The sequence below is a fragment of the Exserohilum turcica genome (genome assembly GCF_000359705.1).
Source record: "Exserohilum turcica Et28A unplaced genomic scaffold SETTUscaffold_4, whole genome shotgun sequence".
Classification (NCBI taxonomy): domain Eukaryota; kingdom Fungi; phylum Ascomycota; class Dothideomycetes; order Pleosporales; family Pleosporaceae; genus Exserohilum; species Exserohilum turcicum.
Window position 1 is genome coordinate 1,004,895 of NW_007360247.1, and position 17,665 is coordinate 1,022,559.

At 56.0% G+C, this 17,665-nt stretch overlaps 7 protein-coding genes across 7 annotated transcripts; 3 read left to right on the plus strand and 4 right to left on the minus strand.

The window, feature by feature from the left end:
- Positions 1-252: 252 nt before the first annotated feature.
- On the minus strand, positions 253-1,388 carry SETTUDRAFT_32978 (uncharacterized protein; the record flags this gene model as incomplete). The annotated part of the gene is made up of 3 exons (XM_008029901.1): positions 253-809; positions 866-1,302; positions 1,375-1,388. The coding sequence occupies 3 exons, from the start codon at positions 1,386-1,388 to the stop codon at positions 253-255; spliced, it is 1,008 nt and encodes a 335-aa protein (XP_008028092.1).
- Positions 1,389-2,285: 897 nt separating this feature from the next.
- Positions 2,286-5,485, minus strand: SETTUDRAFT_172540 (uncharacterized protein; the record flags this gene model as incomplete). Its single annotated transcript, XM_008030216.1, has 4 exons — positions 2,286-3,412; positions 3,460-3,647; positions 3,697-5,267; positions 5,317-5,485. The coding sequence occupies 4 exons, from the start codon at positions 5,483-5,485 to the stop codon at positions 2,404-2,406; spliced, it is 2,937 nt and encodes a 978-aa protein (XP_008028407.1). The 3' UTR covers positions 2,286-2,403.
- Positions 5,486-5,836: 351 nt separating this feature from the next.
- Positions 5,837-7,846, minus strand: SETTUDRAFT_164309 (uncharacterized protein). Its single transcript, XM_008030217.1, has 8 exons — positions 7,694-7,846; positions 7,610-7,634; positions 7,495-7,554; positions 7,407-7,434; positions 7,015-7,354; positions 6,404-6,955; positions 6,094-6,351; positions 5,837-6,043 (listed from the first exon to the last, which is right to left on the minus strand). The coding sequence occupies exons 1-8, from the start codon at positions 7,737-7,739 to the stop codon at positions 5,952-5,954; spliced, it is 1,401 nt and encodes a 466-aa protein (XP_008028408.1). The 5' UTR covers positions 7,740-7,846; the 3' UTR covers positions 5,837-5,951.
- Positions 7,847-8,524: 678 nt separating this feature from the next.
- Positions 8,525-9,423, minus strand: SETTUDRAFT_32981 (uncharacterized protein; the record flags this gene model as incomplete). The annotated part of the gene is made up of 3 exons (XM_008029902.1): positions 8,525-8,635; positions 8,691-9,013; positions 9,057-9,423. 3 exons carry the CDS (start codon positions 9,421-9,423, stop codon positions 8,525-8,527), a joined length of 801 nt encoding a protein of 266 aa, XP_008028093.1.
- A 57-nt stretch (positions 9,424-9,480) lies between these two features.
- Positions 9,481-10,548, plus strand: SETTUDRAFT_155297 (uncharacterized protein; the record flags this gene model as incomplete). Its single annotated transcript, XM_008030218.1, has 3 exons — positions 9,481-9,587; positions 9,732-10,186; positions 10,235-10,548. The coding sequence occupies 3 exons, from the start codon at positions 9,481-9,483 to the stop codon at positions 10,546-10,548; spliced, it is 876 nt and encodes a 291-aa protein (XP_008028409.1).
- Positions 10,549-12,628: 2,080 nt separating this feature from the next.
- On the plus strand, positions 12,629-13,966 carry SETTUDRAFT_155298 (uncharacterized protein; the record flags this gene model as incomplete). Its single annotated transcript, XM_008030219.1, has 4 exons — positions 12,629-12,708; positions 12,763-12,829; positions 12,891-12,974; positions 13,025-13,966. 4 exons carry the CDS (start codon positions 12,629-12,631, stop codon positions 13,964-13,966), a joined length of 1,173 nt encoding a protein of 390 aa, XP_008028410.1.
- Positions 13,967-14,921: 955 nt separating this feature from the next.
- On the plus strand, positions 14,922-17,233 carry SETTUDRAFT_180106 (uncharacterized protein; the record flags this gene model as incomplete). Its single annotated transcript, XM_008030220.1, has 3 exons — positions 14,922-15,030; positions 15,099-16,969; positions 16,996-17,233. Exons 1-3 carry the CDS (start codon positions 14,941-14,943, stop codon positions 17,231-17,233), a joined length of 2,199 nt encoding a protein of 732 aa, XP_008028411.1. The 5' UTR covers positions 14,922-14,940.
- Between the last annotated feature and the right edge of the window lie 432 nt (positions 17,234-17,665).

Below are 17,665 nucleotides of genomic sequence, written 5' to 3' on the forward strand. Positions count from 1 at the left end.
TCACGCGCTGACGAGAAATAAAAGAGGTACTGGGGGGGTTGGAGCGATGTGCGGGGGTATCTTACGGGGGTCTAGCAACGAGAGAGATGACAATGATGTGGGTGTATGGGTGTGCTTGGTCAAGCAAAGAGCCGGGCTGCGGCATGCTCCGTCCATGACACCAAGACTCGGTGTGGAAATGCTCGCAATATCCAAAGAACCAGGACCCATGGAAACCTCGACCGTTGTGGCTCAGACCACTAGGGGCAAAACTTAGTGGTAGCGAGGCGGAGTGCCTGTGCCGTTGGCCATGGGGGGCGCGTTTGGCTGGAACTCCATCTCGCGCTTCATCATGTCGAGCGTCGAGGGGAAGTAGGGCTCGACGCCATAAGTCTTGAGGTAGCTGGCCGTCTTCTCGATGCGCTTGATCTCGCGCTTGACGTCCCAGCCCTCGCCCTCGCCAAATCGGCGCTGGACCACGTCGACCATGGTCTCGTCGAGCCTGTTGTAAAAGTCACGACGGGCAGCAATGTCCTCGGCGTCGGCGCTGTCGATGCCGCCGTGCGAGTTGAGGTTGCCGCCGAGCTTGAGGATGAGGTCGAAGGCGTAGCGCGGACCCGACGGAAGCAGCGTCAGACGCTGAATGTCGGGCAGGAACTTCAGCATGGCCGAGGCAAAGTGCGACGAGGAGATGGAGTCGTTGAGATCGTCCTGCAGACGGTGCAGGTCAAAGTTGACAATGGTAATCTTGCGATCGAGTTGGGCGTTGAGCGTAGGTGCCGCGTCAGCCGTCGTGGTGTCCATGATCTTTGCAATGGAAGCGGGGACATCTGGAGCGGGTTAGTGCGCGCGCGCCGGCAGCATCAAGAAAAAGACGTCGCATTACCTGGTCGCAATCCGCGCTTGTCGATCCAGTTGTGCACCTCGGCGCGCTGCTGCTCGAGCTGGTCGACCCAGGCCTGCAGGTCGGCGAGCTGGCTCTCGAGCTGCTCAATCTTCTCCGTGTAGGGCTGGACGGCCTGGTTGAAGGCGGCCGTCAGCAGGTCGGGCATGCCGAGCCCCATTGGGGTCTGGCTGGCCGAGGTCGGGGGCACTGCTTGGGTTCGCATGGGCATGGCGTTGTGGGAGGTGGGAGTACTCTGAGCGTACGCGGGCTCCTGGGGTTGCTGTTGGCGGGGGTACATGTCTTGGTCATCAAGCGATAGTGGCTGGCTGTGGTGCGACTCCTTGCGACTCGACTCGGGGCGTTTCTCTGCGTACTCGTCAAACGACTGGGCGCGGGGGTTGGGTTCGTTCTCGACGTAGGAATTGGCCCTTGATCGCCTGGACGGAGAGGGTTAGCTCGGCGGTGACGAGGGTGGTGGAGGGTGGTGGAGGGGAGGAGGCGGGAGAGACCTTTTGAAGAACATTATGGGGCGGGAAAAGAAGAGCTTTGCGGCCGACAATGACAGTAGTCGGGGTTATAAGCTGGAAGGAGGCGGGAAGCGAGCTGACGCCACTAGGGAAAAATAAAGGGAAAGGTTGGGTTATTTGATGGGCTGAGATTCGTAGAAAAAGTGCGAGGTTGAAGCACTATGGCTGGGCGAGGGGGGGCGTGTTGGCGGCGCGGCGGGCGGGCGGGCGGTGGTTGGGACGCGGGCGCCTGTGCTCCCACGAGTGCGAGCATAATCGTCACATCACACCCATGGCGCGCGTCCACAGCCACGCCGACGCCTACATCCAACGCCTCTGCAGTTGACCTTGCCTCCAGAACCTTGCAGCGAATGCGACATGCCGTGTGCACATGCGGATGCATTGGGTTCCAAGCAGCCACTCTTACCAGTCCCACCACCACGGCTGCTACTACAAGTACTGCCACCACCACTACTACAACTTCCTACAAACGCCCGCCCAGCCGCCTGTTCCCAGCCTCGCGCTCACCACCTCCCGTGTATGACATGGCCTGCACGCGCGCATGAGCCGATAGCCGGGGCCTTGATGTCTCGACGTGTCCATGGCTGGCGCCCCCCCGCGCGTGGGACCCGTCCAACTTGGCGCACCGCACACGCCTTGCTGCCATTTGCATGCTCTGGGTGCTCCCTACACGCCCGCGGCACATGCCTTTGTGTCGTGCTCAACAACAACGGCCACGCCACCGTTGCCTGGCAACAAGCCACGCTGCCTCAACAGCCCGCGTGCATAATCCGCCGTTGCCTCGACGGGGGTCAACGGCGTCTTTGGCACCACGTTGGGCTGCGTCGTCCATCCAGCTAGCGCCTGCAGAGCCCCAGCATCATCACCATCACCATCACCATCACCACTGCAACGCCGGGCTAGTCTGCTTTGATTTCCGTTTGCTTCTGCTCACCCAAACACAACCACCAGGTATGCGAACGGTACATGCACAGCAACACCAGTCTTGCATCTCACTTCCCACGGTACCAACTACGCCGTCTTCCCATTGGCCTTGCCCTTCGCCAAGCCACCACCAATCCTCTTCCCCCCAAACTCCACCCCCCGGATCGTCCACTCACTGTAAATCTCCAGCCCAGACACAAACACGCCCAGCAGACTCGCAATGACAAAGTGGCTAATCGTCGTTCCAATGTCCAGCCAGCTGCCCTCGTCTTTGACCATGTAGAAGAAGCTCAGCGTCATGACATCGCTGACTGCCATCACCACCATGAACAGCGCAGAAGGCGCCACTCCCAACCCACGGTTCATCAGCCCAAAGTTGGCCGACAGTACTGCAAACGGCGCCATGAGCTTGAGCATGAGCAGCGCGCCCTGCGAAAAGGGGTCGAAGATGGGAATCAGCCGGTACACTGCTTCCAGCGAAAACGACGACACAGACGCAATGTTGGACGCGCTGAAAAACGCCGACTGGATGAAGAAGATGAAGAAGAGGGCTGTGCGCGCATCCGCCAGCGTCAGAGGCCTGTACTCCCCGTCCTTGGTCGCCTTGGCAGGGTCAGATGCATTGCTGCTACTGCTGCTGCTGCTGCTGCTGTGCAGGTACACTTGCTGCTCGAGCCTCATCCAGCTAAACAGACACATGCAAAAGGCAAAGTAGAACAGCCCCTCGTACGAGATGGAGAGAATGATGAATGTCGGCGCAAACTGGAGGAAGATGACCACGAGCCGGTGCACGTAGTGACTGTTGGGGTACAGCCCATGCAGCTGCGGCACAAACAACGAGGCTGCCAGTGTCGCCCGCCCTATCGTGAGTACACCGTAAGGAATACCTTCACGCGCTTGTAGGTACCCGATGCTGCTCTTGGTTACAATCATCGAAAGCAACACGAGTCCCAGCTGGAGACCGAGAATGATGCGAGATTGGTTGTTGAGCTCGTGAGATGCCACCTCGGCCTCGGACTGGGACTTGGCCACCAGCCTTCTCTCCAGGAGCAAGTAGAGTGCACCAACCGCGAACATGAGTGCTCCTCCGAGCATGCTGTTGCAAGTTAGTCAATCATCAGCAACAGGCTTAGTTGAACATACATCAAGCGTACATCCTCTGCCTTGATTGCAGGCAACAGCGTAAAGGCGCTCATAGCTACACACGACACTACCCAGGCCGCCACGGTTGCAATGTTTTTGCGCATAAACTCTTGCCCGTATACTGCCGGCCAGCATGTCGCCAGCAAATAGCAGACCGTATAGATTTCGCGAATGAAGTAGCTTTGAACCTGTCCAAAGTCAGCACAATCACGTGGTACCATCATCTCTTCCACATACAAGCGCCTCTAGCAGACCGAAAAATCCCAGCGTTGCAAACACCAACTTGGCTACATCGGCGCCAGAGTTGAGATGGCTGAAAAGTACCCTGCCTCCTTTGACAAGCGATGATCTCCGCACATAGATTTCCTCCCAGAACAAGACCGGGAAGAATGCGTATGCATAGTAAACGATAGGCGACTGCTGCTTCAAGAGGACTCCGTAAAGTGCGACAAGTCCCGAAGAGAACACCATCATGCTGGGAATCGTTCGCTGCGCCTGCGTCTCTTCCGTGAGCACATGTAGATCAATCACCGTCGCAATAGCAAAGATGATCCACCCAATGTAGCCAGCCGTCACCAGCGTTCTCAGAAACAGCCAGTCGTACGTCTGCAGGTAACGGAGACCCTCAAGCCCAAGCTCAATGAGCTCGTACGTCTGACGGATAGCCCCCTCAGCATCGCCCTTCGTGATCGCTGCCTGGATCTCCGATACGCGATGTTGAACCGAGTGCGCCTCGTCACCAAGTCCAGGAAAAGGCTTGTAGTGGAGCGCAGTAGACCTCTTTACCTCATCCTTGACATGGTACATTTCCAAGATTTCCTTGGCATTGGTAAGAAGCGCTTCGGCCTTGGACTTCATGTCCGTGTCAAGGTACGACAGAGGCAGCACTCCGACCGAGTTGGTCGGAAAGTCGAGTCCAACAAGGTAGGCCATCAGAGCTGCAACGTCAGCCTGGGCAACATCATGTCGCTCGATTTCGTCCAAATTCCAGTCGGATGAGAACTCGGTATGCCCTTTGGCAATGCCCGATGTGCTCTTCGCCGGTGGTGCGATGCCAGCACCCCATGTAATCAGGGGTGTGCGTGTATTATCCGGGTGTCCATCACCGTGGCTGCCCCAGTCGCTCATGCCATGGTCTGCGGTGAAGATGAAGGCCGTCTTGTCATCTCCGTAGAATTCTTCAATCAGTTCCGTAACCTTCTGTACTCCACGGTCTACAATCTGCAGGTTGTGTAGATACTGCCACGAGTACGGTCTGTGGATATGGCCCGTCGTGTCGAGTCCGAGCAGATGGAGAAAGAAGACATTCTTTTCCCGCCGTAGCTCAGCGTCCAGTGTCGCATTCGACTTTGCTTCGGCAAAGAGCCGCTCAACGCGTTCAAAGACCCATTCGTCCAATGCCCAGGCGTCCTTGGACGAATCCTCTTCCTCGGCAGCGTAACAGTATGCGTCTACTCGTCCCGGTACGGCTCCCGCCTCGAACATGGGAAGAATGTCAGGACTACCCCAGCTCCAAGTGTGCCTGCTTCGGTTGAAGACACTGTCAAAGTTGACTGGGTTGAGCTTCCATCCCGTTGTGACTGCCGAAACATCCTCGTACAAGCCCGCAATAAGCGCCACATGTCCCGGGCGCGATTCCGTCGGGACGCGAGTATGCGAGACACCAAAAGTGCCCTTTTCCAAGACGCGGGAGCGAAGAAACGGGGCGAGAGGGCGGGGCGTGTCTACATCGTCTGCGAGATGGGCCGGAGGATTGGGGTCAGGGTTGGGAAACGATTGAAATGCCTTGTCTGCGCGAAGCCCATCGCCTAATACAGCGTCAGCATGCGGCCAATTGCTGAAGAACAAATTCCTGACCAACAAAGAGCACCAAGCGCTTGGCGGGGGCTTCCTGTGTCTCCACGCGGTGCTCGCGCATTCCATGAACGACGGGGCTCACAAAGTAAATCGAGAAGATGCTGTATATGTATACCAGATGAAATACCACTGCTATGAGCAGAAACCTGTAGCGACCAAACTGCGCCATTGCGAACGAGTGTCGAGGGGAAGGGCGCGCCTCGTGGACACGTTTTGTTGCGACGCGACTGGGTATAATAGGTACTCAGATGGTTTACGCTCCACCGTCGTGTCCCTGCCAAGAGTTTGCGTCGTCATATCACCGACATCCCCATGGCATCCGGCGCCTGGTAGCAGGCTGAATAATCACACAAGTTCAATCATGGCCACTGCCCAGCTTCTGCTAGTCCACCGCAATGGCCGCAGCGTGCGTGTGGGCAACAAAGTGGCAGTGGTGCCGTCGCCGCTGCGCCGCCCAAATAGGAAAGTACCGAGCCCGAGCTCCGCACAAGCTGCCGCCTCTCCGTGTGGGCAGTCTTTGGTTATTATGAATGCATATCATTGCTATCAAGTCCCACCCCTACAAGCACCCAAATGATCTACCAAAACGACCCATTGCTGCTCGTACCATCCGCTACCTGTTGTGTCCGAACCGTCTATTCCTCAACGTTGAAGTTCGCGCCATCCCTCAGGCCTTCAACAACCAGTTCGTGGCCCTCTGCGCGCTGGTAGATGTCCTTGATGTCGTCTAAACTCACGTCAGCACCCTCACCGCCATGCTTGGCTGTCAGGACTTACCGGTTGTTGTCTCGAAATGGCTCGTGGCGTCGTAGCTCTTTGACAAGTAGATGTTGTCGTTGGCGCCGCTCTCAATTGGCTCGTAGAGTGGGATAGCTGGGCCCATGAACTTCTCCTCAATCGCGCCCAGGCGGTCGAGACCAGGCTGGAGCTCGAGGTGGTGGTTGCTGTCGCCTTCGGCAATCGTGGAGACGATGGCAATGTAGTATCCCTTGGGGCAAACGTTGTGTGCAGACGAAACGACGGCAACGTAGATGTCTGTAAAAATCGTAAGCACAGTGTCAAAAACAGTTATTCACCCGTCACGTACCGTGCTTGCGTCCAACTTGAGACTGGGGGATGATCAGTTGCAGAGAGTCGGCATCCGATGTGTTGGGCACAGGGTGGTTGAGAATGCAAATAGCCTTGAGCAGGTGTCCGGTAACGCGGACCTTGTCAGGGAAGTACGACGGGTCAGCGAGAATCTTGCCCGCCTTGGTCTCGAACTTCATGCCGTCGCCGGGAACGTCCTTTTCCTTCATGGTGGCCTTGATGCCAACAACCTTGCCGCCATCGTAAATGAACTCGTCGACGTCGGTGTTGAGCATGTAGGTACCACCATAAATGGCAGAGAGACGAGCAAAGCCCTGGGGAAGCTCTCCGAGTCCGTAGAGGGGGTAGATGTAGGGTGACTTTCCGTATCGTGCCATCGAGTTGACGTATAGCCTGATGCGCTGGATGGCATCTTCTGCCTTACCCGTCTCAGTGATGTAGTCGTCGGTCGGGTACAGAGCCATCGAGTGGCCGACAAAGTCGCGGGTAGTGGCCTCGAGCCCGAACTTGTCGTAGATGTCCTTCATGGTGCTGTTCTTGAGGTCGATGCCTGCATCAGAGCGTCAGCAACTATCCGGTTGTCATAACACGCTGTCCGCAGTGCCGTACCCTTGTGTGTAGCTGGGTCATCCTCCTTGTATGCACCAACCCATTCCAGGAAGTTCCTTGCACGGCGCTTCTCGAACAGACCCATGAGGGGCGATCGAAGAGCCTCACCGGCATCTGACGGCACCTTGGCAACCGTTGCCTTGGCTCCGTTGCCCTGCTGCACATAGCTGCCTGCAATCTGCTTGAAGTCGAGGTATTTGGTAACGTCGGTCGACACGAGGATGTTGGTGAGTTCGCCGTTGGCCATGAGGAGCTTGGGGACGAGGTCGATGTTCCAGTCGTTGACGCGGCCATACTTCTTCCACGGCTCGCCCTCGGTCTGGCCATATCTCTTGAAGAGCTGGCATGCCAGTTAGTGTGGTGCGTGGTAAGCAGCCGCCTCAGATACTTACTGCCTCGATGTTCAGTGATGCGGCCTCCCTACGACACGTCAGTCTCGGTTCTCCCCTCCCCCCAACGATGACCACGGATGCCACTCACCCTCCATAGTGGTCATTGCGATCAATGTGGAGCACCTTCTTGCCCTTGACGCTAAGAACACTGCAAGAATATCAGCACATGTATAGACTTGCTTTTGCTCGAGTCCTTGTGTTACCCTGAAAGCACACATTCGGTGAGACCTGGGCGTAGTTAGCATCCGGGGCGGCCATGTTACGTAGGCGGGGTAACCGAAACCCACCTGTTCCCAGGACCACGACGTCGTACTCGGGCGCGATGTCTTCCATGGCTGTATGATGGGGTTGTGGAAAAAAAGGGGTGTTTGTAGTCTGCAGTGGAAGATGTCCGCTAGAAAGCGCGTGGGTAGGTCGACTTGGGGCGGTGAGATGGATGTGGGGTTGGAGCTCTTTGGGAAGCGCCTCGCCTGTTTATGCTAGCACTACTTTCATAACTTAACGCGTTTGGCGTATGCTGGCCTAGTGCACTTCACTACTTTCACGACATGCTATGATACGTGCAAGATACGTGCAAGATGATACTGAGAATAAGCTGCCTATCTAGACGGTTGCGAGAGCCTCTGCACGCTGTGCATGCCTCGAATAAACATTCCTACAGCCCGTGACAGTGCTGAAAAGGGGTGCAGCTCAGCTGATATTCTAGCCGTTCTGACTGTACTGGCTATACTGCCGATTAATACGCTGCTCTGGCTGCTCTGGCTGGACTGGTTGTTCTGACGTTCTGGCACTTCTGGAATTCTGGAATTCTGGAATTCTGGAATTCTGGAATTCTGGCATTCTGGCGGTTCTGGCGTTCTAACGTTCTAGCGTCCGTCATGTGACACAGTCTGGCACGCTTAGCCCAAGACGGAGATTTCCAACACCTTAGCAAAGGTTTTTACAGCCAATCAAAAGCCGATTTTACGACGGAGTCTTGCGATTTAAGCCCCTATGCAAAACACGTGACTGATTTCAATATGCAGTCAAAGCTGCAATCAGTCGCCCACGTACGCTGCAGAGCGCTTCGTATCGAATCACGCTTCATGTGCGACTTTTGCCAGGACACCCAGACCTTCTCAAACAACAACCTTTTCCTTTGGCTCCGCTATTGTCAAGTCCTTTGCAGGCTCTTGGCTCGTCGGCGCAGCTGCGGTATCGTCCGGTGTGTCATCCGCCTCTAGTGGATCCTGCAGAAGGTGTCAGCTCGTTGCATACAGTCCTGTTGAGATGGTGCAAGCATACATATGGGGGTGTTGTGTACCGCGGGAGGCCCGTTTTTGAGAAGTCAATGTCTGGGTCGTTTTGCGCCAGCACCAATGCCTCTCGATACGCCTGGCGTCTCTCGGCCAGCGAGTCTAGGATTGCCTGCATTGTCTCCTGCACCGTCTTGTCGCGCTCCTGGTTCTCGAAGTCGCCGTAGCCGGCATTGAGGCGCTTGCGCTCAATCTTTTCAGTTGCAAGGCGATTCCGCTCCTTGACGCATATCCACCACAGCTGGTGTAGGGCATCCCAGTCCCGAGTACGCAGCTCGCCAACAGTCCACGCCCTGCCTGTGTCTCTGTCAGCTACCGGCCCATTCGCCATAGCATCAAGCCAGCGGCTGCATACCGTGTCTCTGCTCGTCCAACGGTGTCTGCAGCAGCTGCTGGTTCTTGAAGAAGCCCCATAGCCCGTGGTCGGGCGTGCCCGTGACTTTGTGTTTGACGGGGACCGGCTTGGGCAATTGCTGGGTTTCAAAGTCTTTTTGGCGGACGGACAGCGTCTGCCGTGGTCGCAGCGCCGTAGCCTTCACGGCAGAGACGCCTCTGTTTTTGTTGTTGTCTTTCTTCCACCGCGCTGATGACGTCGAAAAGCATGCGCTCGAGGCATTGCCGGCGCATTGGGCCGAGGGAACGAGGAGGGCGAGGGCGGCGTCGAATTGGGTCGGCGCCAGTTTGGGTCGTCGCAGGAATCGTGATGAGGGCATTGTCGCCATGGCGTAGGCGTAGGCGTAGGCGTGGGCGTAGGCGTGGGCTGTGGGCTGTGCGTACCGATGCAGAAGGGCGCAGCAAAGTTGCGAGCCGGAAAGTGCGACCGGGGTCAGGCAGCTAGCGCGCGCCCTTTACTGACGGCTTGCAACCTGCCCGCCAGGCCCACCCGGTCAGCCCCAGGCTCTCGTTATAAAGCGAAGCCGCCCCCGCCTCGCACCTCCTGCTCCTCAACCCACCTCCCGCGCTCATCACCCCGTGTTGGGCGCCCTCAGATAGTTTCAATTTCATTTGACGAGTTCTTCGATTTCACCAGCGGGTATCAGGACCCGCTCTACAACATCTCGACATGCAGTATACCGCCATCATCATGCTGTTCGGTTTCGACAGATCCTCTTCGTCCTTCTGGCGCATTTCTCAGTTCGGTGTTATCGTCAAGCCACCATGGAACACCCTCTGCTGATTGGCATCTTGCCATTCCCTTTTCTGGCGCCCAAAACAGCCGCCCTCTGCTCGACACGTCTTCCCTCCTGTCCACTCCCTCGTCGGCCGCCTTGACAGGCGACTTCCCACCAGACGCTTCTCTTTACGCTACCCCCAACTGGAACCTCCTCCCTGTCTCTAACTCTCCGTACCTCGGCCATGGTGCGCAATCATATTCTGGCGGTCCCGATTCACTTTGCACTACTGGAAACATGATGAATACTCTTGCAATGCCAGAGAGCCTGGACATGTCCAGCTCGACTAACACGCCAGCGCAGATGACGAGAGGTGAGACAGGCTCTCAAGAAATGCATTTTCAGAATCTAATGTACACAGACGGCTCTCAATCTGGCGCTTCTTCGACAAGCCACAAGAACCGGAGCTCATCGTCTCCAGAACGCACGTCGGGCTCTAAATTGCCGTCTGTCAAAAGCAGCCCTCCTGGTCAAGAGTCGTCCTCGCGTATCGAGAAGCGAAGAGCCAACACGCTTGCTGCCCGCCGCTACCGCCAGAAGCGGGTCGATCAAATGAGTACCCTCGAAGCCGAGCTCAAGGAGATCAAGGCGGAACGGGACGAACTCAAAGTGCGCAACGCTAGACTTGAAGGCGAGGTTGAGACACTCCGTGCTCTTCTTCGTTCGCAGCAGTAACCTTGCATTTGTTTGTCAGCGTTCTGTTAATCTTGTTTGTTTCACAAAAGGCTCAATGCGTGCCCTCTGCTCAGACGATGTCGGAAAATGGATCGCTCGTGGCCCGCCTGTTCGGGGCTATGGCTCGGATCGGCAAAATAAAAGTGTTTAATCTTGGAGGGGTGAAGTGGGCGGGATGGATGTTTGGGACACTCACGGCGTGGCTTCGTATTGTCCGTGTCTGTAGAATGCATGCATTTGAAGTCTCGCTACAGAAGCTATGGATACATTTAATCCCAAGTGTGATGCCTCCCCTTCTCTCGCTCTCTCTCTCTCTCTCTCTATATGTACATTCCTCCCGCTCAAAGTCATGTTTGCTCATTATGAGCAAGAAGACGACGTGGCCGCGAGGGTCATCACGTCCGTCGCTCCATGTCCATCATTTGAAGTCGATATGAGCCAGCATGAGTCGATGTGAGCGAGTGCTGCTTACTGTGAGTTCTTAGCGCAGGTATAGATACATAAGGTCAAGAGCACCCCCGCCTCGGCCCTCAGCACCATGGCCGCCCCCAGTGCGAGTGCGGCTAGATACGACGCTGCTGCTGCTGCTACTGCCACCACCACCTGTACACTACTATACGCAAGGCGCACACAGGCCTACTGTGGGTTGCGGCCTCGCTCTGTCCCAGCCACGGCTGGCTGCCGGATGCGGCCGGCATGGTCTGTCCTTGGCCCCGGCCCCCGCTGTCTAATCAGACGTCGGCACAATGAGTCATTTTTGCTCACTATGTTTTGCACCTCTTGGCCCTTGCGCCCCTGACCACATCCATAATAGCGTCGACACCCAGAGAGAGCCATCTCCATCTTCTCAGCAATGCACTCATTCAGCCTTGTCAGCTGCATACCGAGACGCGGCTGCGCCAGCTACTGTGCTGCTACTTACGTCACGACCGATACCCAGGATGCATCCCCCTCGACCTACGCATACGTACCTCGGCTACTTGCTCGTCCTCCAAACTGCCGCTGAGCCACGACCAACGGTAATTGCACTCGATCGCGGCCTGATCGCAAGCGAGCTCTAGGCCATCGCTCCTGCGCACCTAGTCGGATCCCGTCATGTCAGAATCGGCATCGAGTCACGCACTTTGATGGGGCTAATATAATCAAATATCTGGACACGAGGTTGGCCCGCACGTGGAAGAGGGGGTGGCGCCCTCTTCCCTTCGACCTTCCCTACACCACGGCAAAAGAAAAGAGAAGGATTTTGTAAGCAACATGGTGGTAGTCGGCATAGCGACTCATGACAGACATGCGCAGTGCCAAATGTAACAAGGTCAGTCAAGATGCGCCTCAGGTCATGGTAGTCCAGCAGCATGCAACACGGGTTTCAGCCTCGTGGACCTCAAACACAGGGAACGCAGTGTTCCTCCCCCGGGCCCATTGCATGTTCCGCTGCCGATTCTACTAGTTGATGCAAGCTGCAAGCTTTCTGTTACTCGGTAGTAGCCATGCGACGGCCCGTTTATTCCTCGTAGCGTTAGCAGGCGTTTTGGACATCATCATGCACCTCCTCTTGCTGTACCACCAGCGTCGAGACCACCAGGCCGTCCACATTGTTTTCCTTCAGCCCATGTCCACGCCAATTTCGCCAGGTGCCGGGCCGATCTTATGATTGAACAATGCTATATTCCGGTTTCTAAACCCGGCATTCCACGTTGTTCACGTCCCCCCTCGCGGCATCGCGAACCTATCACGTCTCGGCACGCGGCAGCGCTGTTCTTGGAGTATCGACCCGTGTAGTCGCTTCACTAGTAGGATCGCCACACAGCTGGGATCTTGTTCCTAGTCTGCACTCATAAGGGTCACGAAACGCCTTACGGAACAGCCCCTCCCGTCGGTGCAGAACCCGGGGAACCCTAAATCTTGCAGCTCGCCCTCCTACACAAACGCTGAGACCCGACACATTCATGTTCATTGTTTGCTCTTTTGTTCGTTCTTCGTCCTGCTCCTCAGGCGTACCTCTCTCGATCGCAATCCCCCATTCGGGACTGCCCGCATCGGACTCACACCTCTAGTAACACACCAGCGACGCTAGACGATAATGTATTATCGCCCGGGCTACGTGGTGGTGATGGTTGGCGCGGTTTTGACAACGCTGTCAACCATCATCGTGGGTCTCCGGTAAGTTTAGACGACACACACAGCCTGGGGCCACCATCTGATCCGCCCATACAGATACTACTGCCGGTATTTTCTCATGGGATCTCTCAGCGCGAGTGACCACCTCATGTTCACAGCTCTCGTAAGCTTTGCCGCTCCAATTCTAATGTGTGTGTGTGTGTGCCGGGACTGACGGAATCTAGGTGATGGCTTGGGCCACGTTTGTCGTAAACTATTACCAAGATTTGACAAGTAGCAATACTCGGCCTTCATACCTTAAGGATCCTGTGAGAGAAGCTGTTGGTTTTCTCCAAGACTTGATCTAACGCATGCTTAGGTGAAGCGATTGGAGATTGAGCCTGCCGTGCGAGGCGTGCTCATCACATGGTGGGTCTACCGATGGATATATGTCATATCGCTGGGCTTCGTCAAGCTTAGTATCCTCTTCTTCTATTATTCCATCGCCGCAAACCGTACATTTCGCCATCTGGTATACGTCATGATTGGGTTCGTGTCCATGTACACATTCTCCGCCACGATAGCCGCAATCTTCCAGTGTCAAAAGCCTTCGAGTGCATGGTCGACGACCAATTACTTTGCACAGTTCGACCCCACGATCAAGCGAGAGCCTGCCAAATGCTGGGATCCGGTTCCGTTGTGGGTCTTCTCATCGGCGGCCAACCTGCTGAGCGACATCATCCTCCTCATGCTGCCCCTGCCGACACTCCTCAGTCTTCGTATACCGCTAGGGAAGCGGCTAGCACTCATTGGCATATTCTCGGTCGGTGTCATGGCGATTGCGGCGTCGTCGGTACGCATGTGGGTCATGTACTTGTGGGCTGAATCTCCGTACAACTCTGCGCGATACGGCACCGATTTGCTATTGTGGGGCCAGGTCGAGACGAACAGTGGCATCATATCCGCGTCTGTACCCTTTCTCCGCCTCCTTTTTCGCAACAAGGAGAAGAGAGAGGAGCAACAGCAGCAGGGGGTTACGCCACAGAAGGTGTATGTAACGCCGCCAACAGACCCTCCCAAGGCTCCATCCGTCGAGCCCTACAGCCCGGAAAATCCGCCCGACATCGAGATGTGGCCGCTGCAGGATGAGAAGGCCATGGACATGGAGGATTCGGTCCGCTTCATCACGATCCACGAAAGATCCACGGTAGCGAGAGAATCGAACTGGGGTCCATTTGTCACGATACCAGAAAGTCTTAGCTCGGACGGCAAAGACAGCCCGCAGCTGGGACGCGCACAACACCCTTATCATGGGGTGTGAAGTAGGACAAGGTGTATTTCTAAAACGTAATGTCTATGTCTGATACGAGGTAATGGGGGTTGGGAACATTTGACAGTTGTAACAGGAGCCGGCCTACGGGGCTGACACGCATTTCATGACTCTTCTGTATAAAAAAACACTATGATTACATACATGACTCTGGTCTGGTCAGGCCACTACTGCTCGCTGAGACCTGTTGACGGGTGGATGGATGGACGGGGGGGCATCTACATGCGTACTGTAGAGTACACCTAGTGGTAGTAGCGTGGATGTGCCGGGCCTCGCCGTTGTGACTAGTAGCCGGCACTGGGCCCTGTCCCGGCCTGGCCTGCCGTGTGGGATCCTGGGGGTGGCGATGCGGGCGGGGGATCCAACAGAGCACGTTGCACGATGGCGGCAGGACAGGCACACCACGCCATCAAAAGAAAGCAAATAGCCGCTAAGCCGAATGTCGCTAGATGTCCAGGACGCTCTTGGGGTCGTTGTTCGATTTCTTTTGATAAGGTGGTGGGCATGCATGCCACATGGCGCTTTGCCGCTTGCGGCTAGTGGCTGGGGGCGCGGCGGCACCCACACCCATGGCGGCCGATCTCGTGCTCGCGCGGCTATCTGGAGTGCATTGGAGAGGTCACGTAGCCTATCAACCTGAAAGCTAAAGACAGTCCATCGTTGTCGTGCTCGCAAATACAACCGCCGTGGTTCATCGCAGCACACCGCCAATCGCTGCCGCCCCAGCCCACTCCCCCACAAATGCCGGCTTGCGAGCCACGGCAAGCCCTTGCTCATCCACCGTGGCTTCCTCACGCCTCACCAAGCTCCTGCTCGCCGCCGTCGCCCTCTTTATCGGCAGCACCGCCATCCTGGCTTCGATTCGACTCGGCGGGCGTGTACCCTCGATCCTGCAATACGTCCGGCCCACCCCCTTGCGCAATCCCCTCTACACCCAGCCCTTCCGGCCCCTCACAAACTCCACCATGGCGCCGCCCCAGTACCAGACGCCGCCCCAGCTGCCCCCCAAGTTCACGGCTACCAAGCAGAGCCTGGTCGACGATGCAAAGAGGCTGGTGCGTCCCCGCATTCTCCCCGTGCCCGCAAGCCGTGTTGCGTCCGGCACATGCTGACACGCCCGCAGATTGACAGATCACGAAGCGTCCTGGATGGCATTGTCCGCGACGTCAAGCCCGAGAGCGCCACCTTTGCCAACACGCTGCTCCCCATTGCCCGCGATGACAACAAAATGGCTATTGAATCCCACATCCTCGGCTTCTACAACGCCGTCTCGACGAGCAAGGAGCTGCGCGATGCCTCGAGCGAGGTGGAGCAGATGCTCGACGACTTTGGCATCGAGTCGTCGATGCGCGAGGACGTCTTCAACCTCGTCGATGCCGTGCTGAAGAAGGGGGAGAAGCTCGACCCCGAGTCGCAGCGCCTGCTGGAGAAGGACCACAAGTCCTTCATCCGCAACGGTCTGAACCTGCCCGCGGGGCCCAAGCGGGATAGGTTCAAGGAGATCAAGCAACGGCTGAGTCAAATCAGTATTGCTTTCCAGAAGAACCTCAACGAGGAGAATGGCGGTCTGTGGTTCACGCCCGAAGAGCTCCACGGCGTGCCTGAAGATGTTCTCTCGGGGCTCAAGAAGGGCGAAGGCGAGTTTGAGGGCAAGCTGTTCCTCACCTTCAAGTACCCGGACCTCTTCCCCACGCTCAAATACGCCACCAACCCCGAGACGCGCCTCAAGGTCTTTGTCGCCAACGAGAACAAGTGTAACGACAACGTGGCCCTCTTCCAGGAAGCAATTCTCCTCCGTGACGAAGGAGCCCGCATCCTCGGCTACGACAATCATGCGCAGTTCCGCATAGAAGACAAGATGGCTAAGACAACCAAGACGGTCGATGACTTCCTCGGAGACTTGCGCAACAGACTGGCGCCGGGCGGACAGAAGGAAATCGAGAAGCTCATGGAGCTGAAGAAGCAAGATGTCAAGGAGAATGCACTCACCGGCCCGCTCACCGAAGACTATTATCTTTGGGACAACCGGTACTACGACCGCTTGATGCTGGAAAAGGACTACCAGATCGACCACCAGGTCATTGCCGAGTACTTTCCCCTGTCGACAACAATCCAGGGCATGTTGAAGATCTTCGAGGAGCTCTTCGGCTTGGTCTTTGTCGAGATTGTCGGCGAGGAAGAAAGGGCGGCTCTTGCAGATGGCGGCAAGGGGTCCGACATTGTTTGGCATGAGGACGTGCAGATCTTCAGCGTTTGGGACGACGAAGGCGAAGGTGCAGGCTTTGTCGGCTATCTCTACCTGGATCTTTTCCCACGAGATGGCAAGTACGGACATGCGGCCAACTTCAACCTCCAGCCAGGCTACATTGATGAGAATGGCAAGCGTCGCTACCCCGCTACCGCCCTCGTCTGCAACTTCTCCAAACCCACACAGAAGAAGCCTTCGCTGCTGAAGCATGACGAGGTCGTCACCCTCTTCCATGAGCTCGGACACGGCATTCACGACCTGGTGTCTCGTACAACTTACTCTCATTTCCACGGTACAAACACTGTCCGTGACTTTGTTGAGGCCCCATCTCAGATGTTGGAGAACTGGTGCTGGACCCCTTCGCAGCTGCGCTCCCTGTCGCACCACTACTCCTACCTCTCTTCCGACTACGAGAAGGCGTATCTCGAGTCCTCAGGCAAGAGCTCGAAGCCGGCCGAGCAGATTCCCCAGTCGCTTATTGCCAAGCTGATCTCTACCAAGCACGTCAATGATGCCCTTTTCAACTTGAGGCAGCTGCACTTTGGTACCTTTGACATGGCCGTTCATGAGCCTGCTAGCCACGAAGAGCTGAAGAAGATGGACATTACAGAAAAGTACAACTCTCTGAGACGCGAGATCAGTCTGTTGAAGGGCCCTGAGGCACTCGAGGGTGACAAAAAGGGTGACTGGCACTGGGGTAACGGACAGGCTACCTTTGGCCACTTGATTGGTGGCTACGATGCTGGGTAAGTTTCGGTAAATCGCGTTACAGGATGACACATGCTGACCATGGCAGTTACTACGGCTACCTCTCGTCTCAAGTCTACTCAACCGACATGTTCTACACTGTCTTCAAGTCAGACCCCATGAACCCCAAGGAAGGCCGTCGCTACCGCCGCACTGTACTTGAACGCGGAGGCTCCGTGGAGGAAATGGTCATTCTAGAAGAATTCCTCGGCCGCAAACCTCAAACAGAGGCTTTTTACCAGGAGCTAGGTATCGCACAGTAGTCGACAGCCACCACGTGTGTAGCATGATAGGAATAAAATTAAAAAAAAAAGATCAATATAGTTTCCCCCTTTTTTGTGGGGTTGTCAGGCTGGTAAACAGTGAGGGGGGGACCCCATTGAAACCTCTATGCATTATGTGTCGTGTGGAGAGCATGGGTGTGTCCTGGTCCCACTCAAGCAACTGTGAAGCATTGTGGCGCTTTTGGACGTAAATGCAGTGGATCTATGTCTTTTTACACGTCAAAAAATTTGTAAAAGGGGGGGGGGGAGGGAGACCCCTGTGTCCTTGTCTTGGATGTCTCTAGGGACGTGGGATTTGACATGTTGGCATTTCTGAGGCATCATTTCAGGAATGATAAGGAAACTCTGTGGCAATTTTATTGGTAAGTAAGCGTTTTTGGACTAGAATTTTTCTTCTTTTATCCTTTTTTT

What these genes read in the sequence shown, in the direction of transcription:
- SETTUDRAFT_164309 (XM_008030217.1), bottom strand. Translation starts at nt 7,739, where the DNA reads ATGGAAGACATCGCGCCCGAGTACGACGTCGTGGTCCTGGGAACAG. An exon ending in ACCGAATGTGTGCTTTCAGG is followed by an intron (nt 7,555 to 7,609) that starts GTAACACAAGGA and finishes ATATTCTTGCAG; the next exon opens with TGTTCTTAGCGTCAAGGGCA. An exon ending in TGACCCAGCTACACACAAGG is followed by an intron (nt 6,956 to 7,014) that starts GTACGGCACTGC and finishes GCTCTGATGCAG; the next exon opens with GCATCGACCTCAAGAACAGC.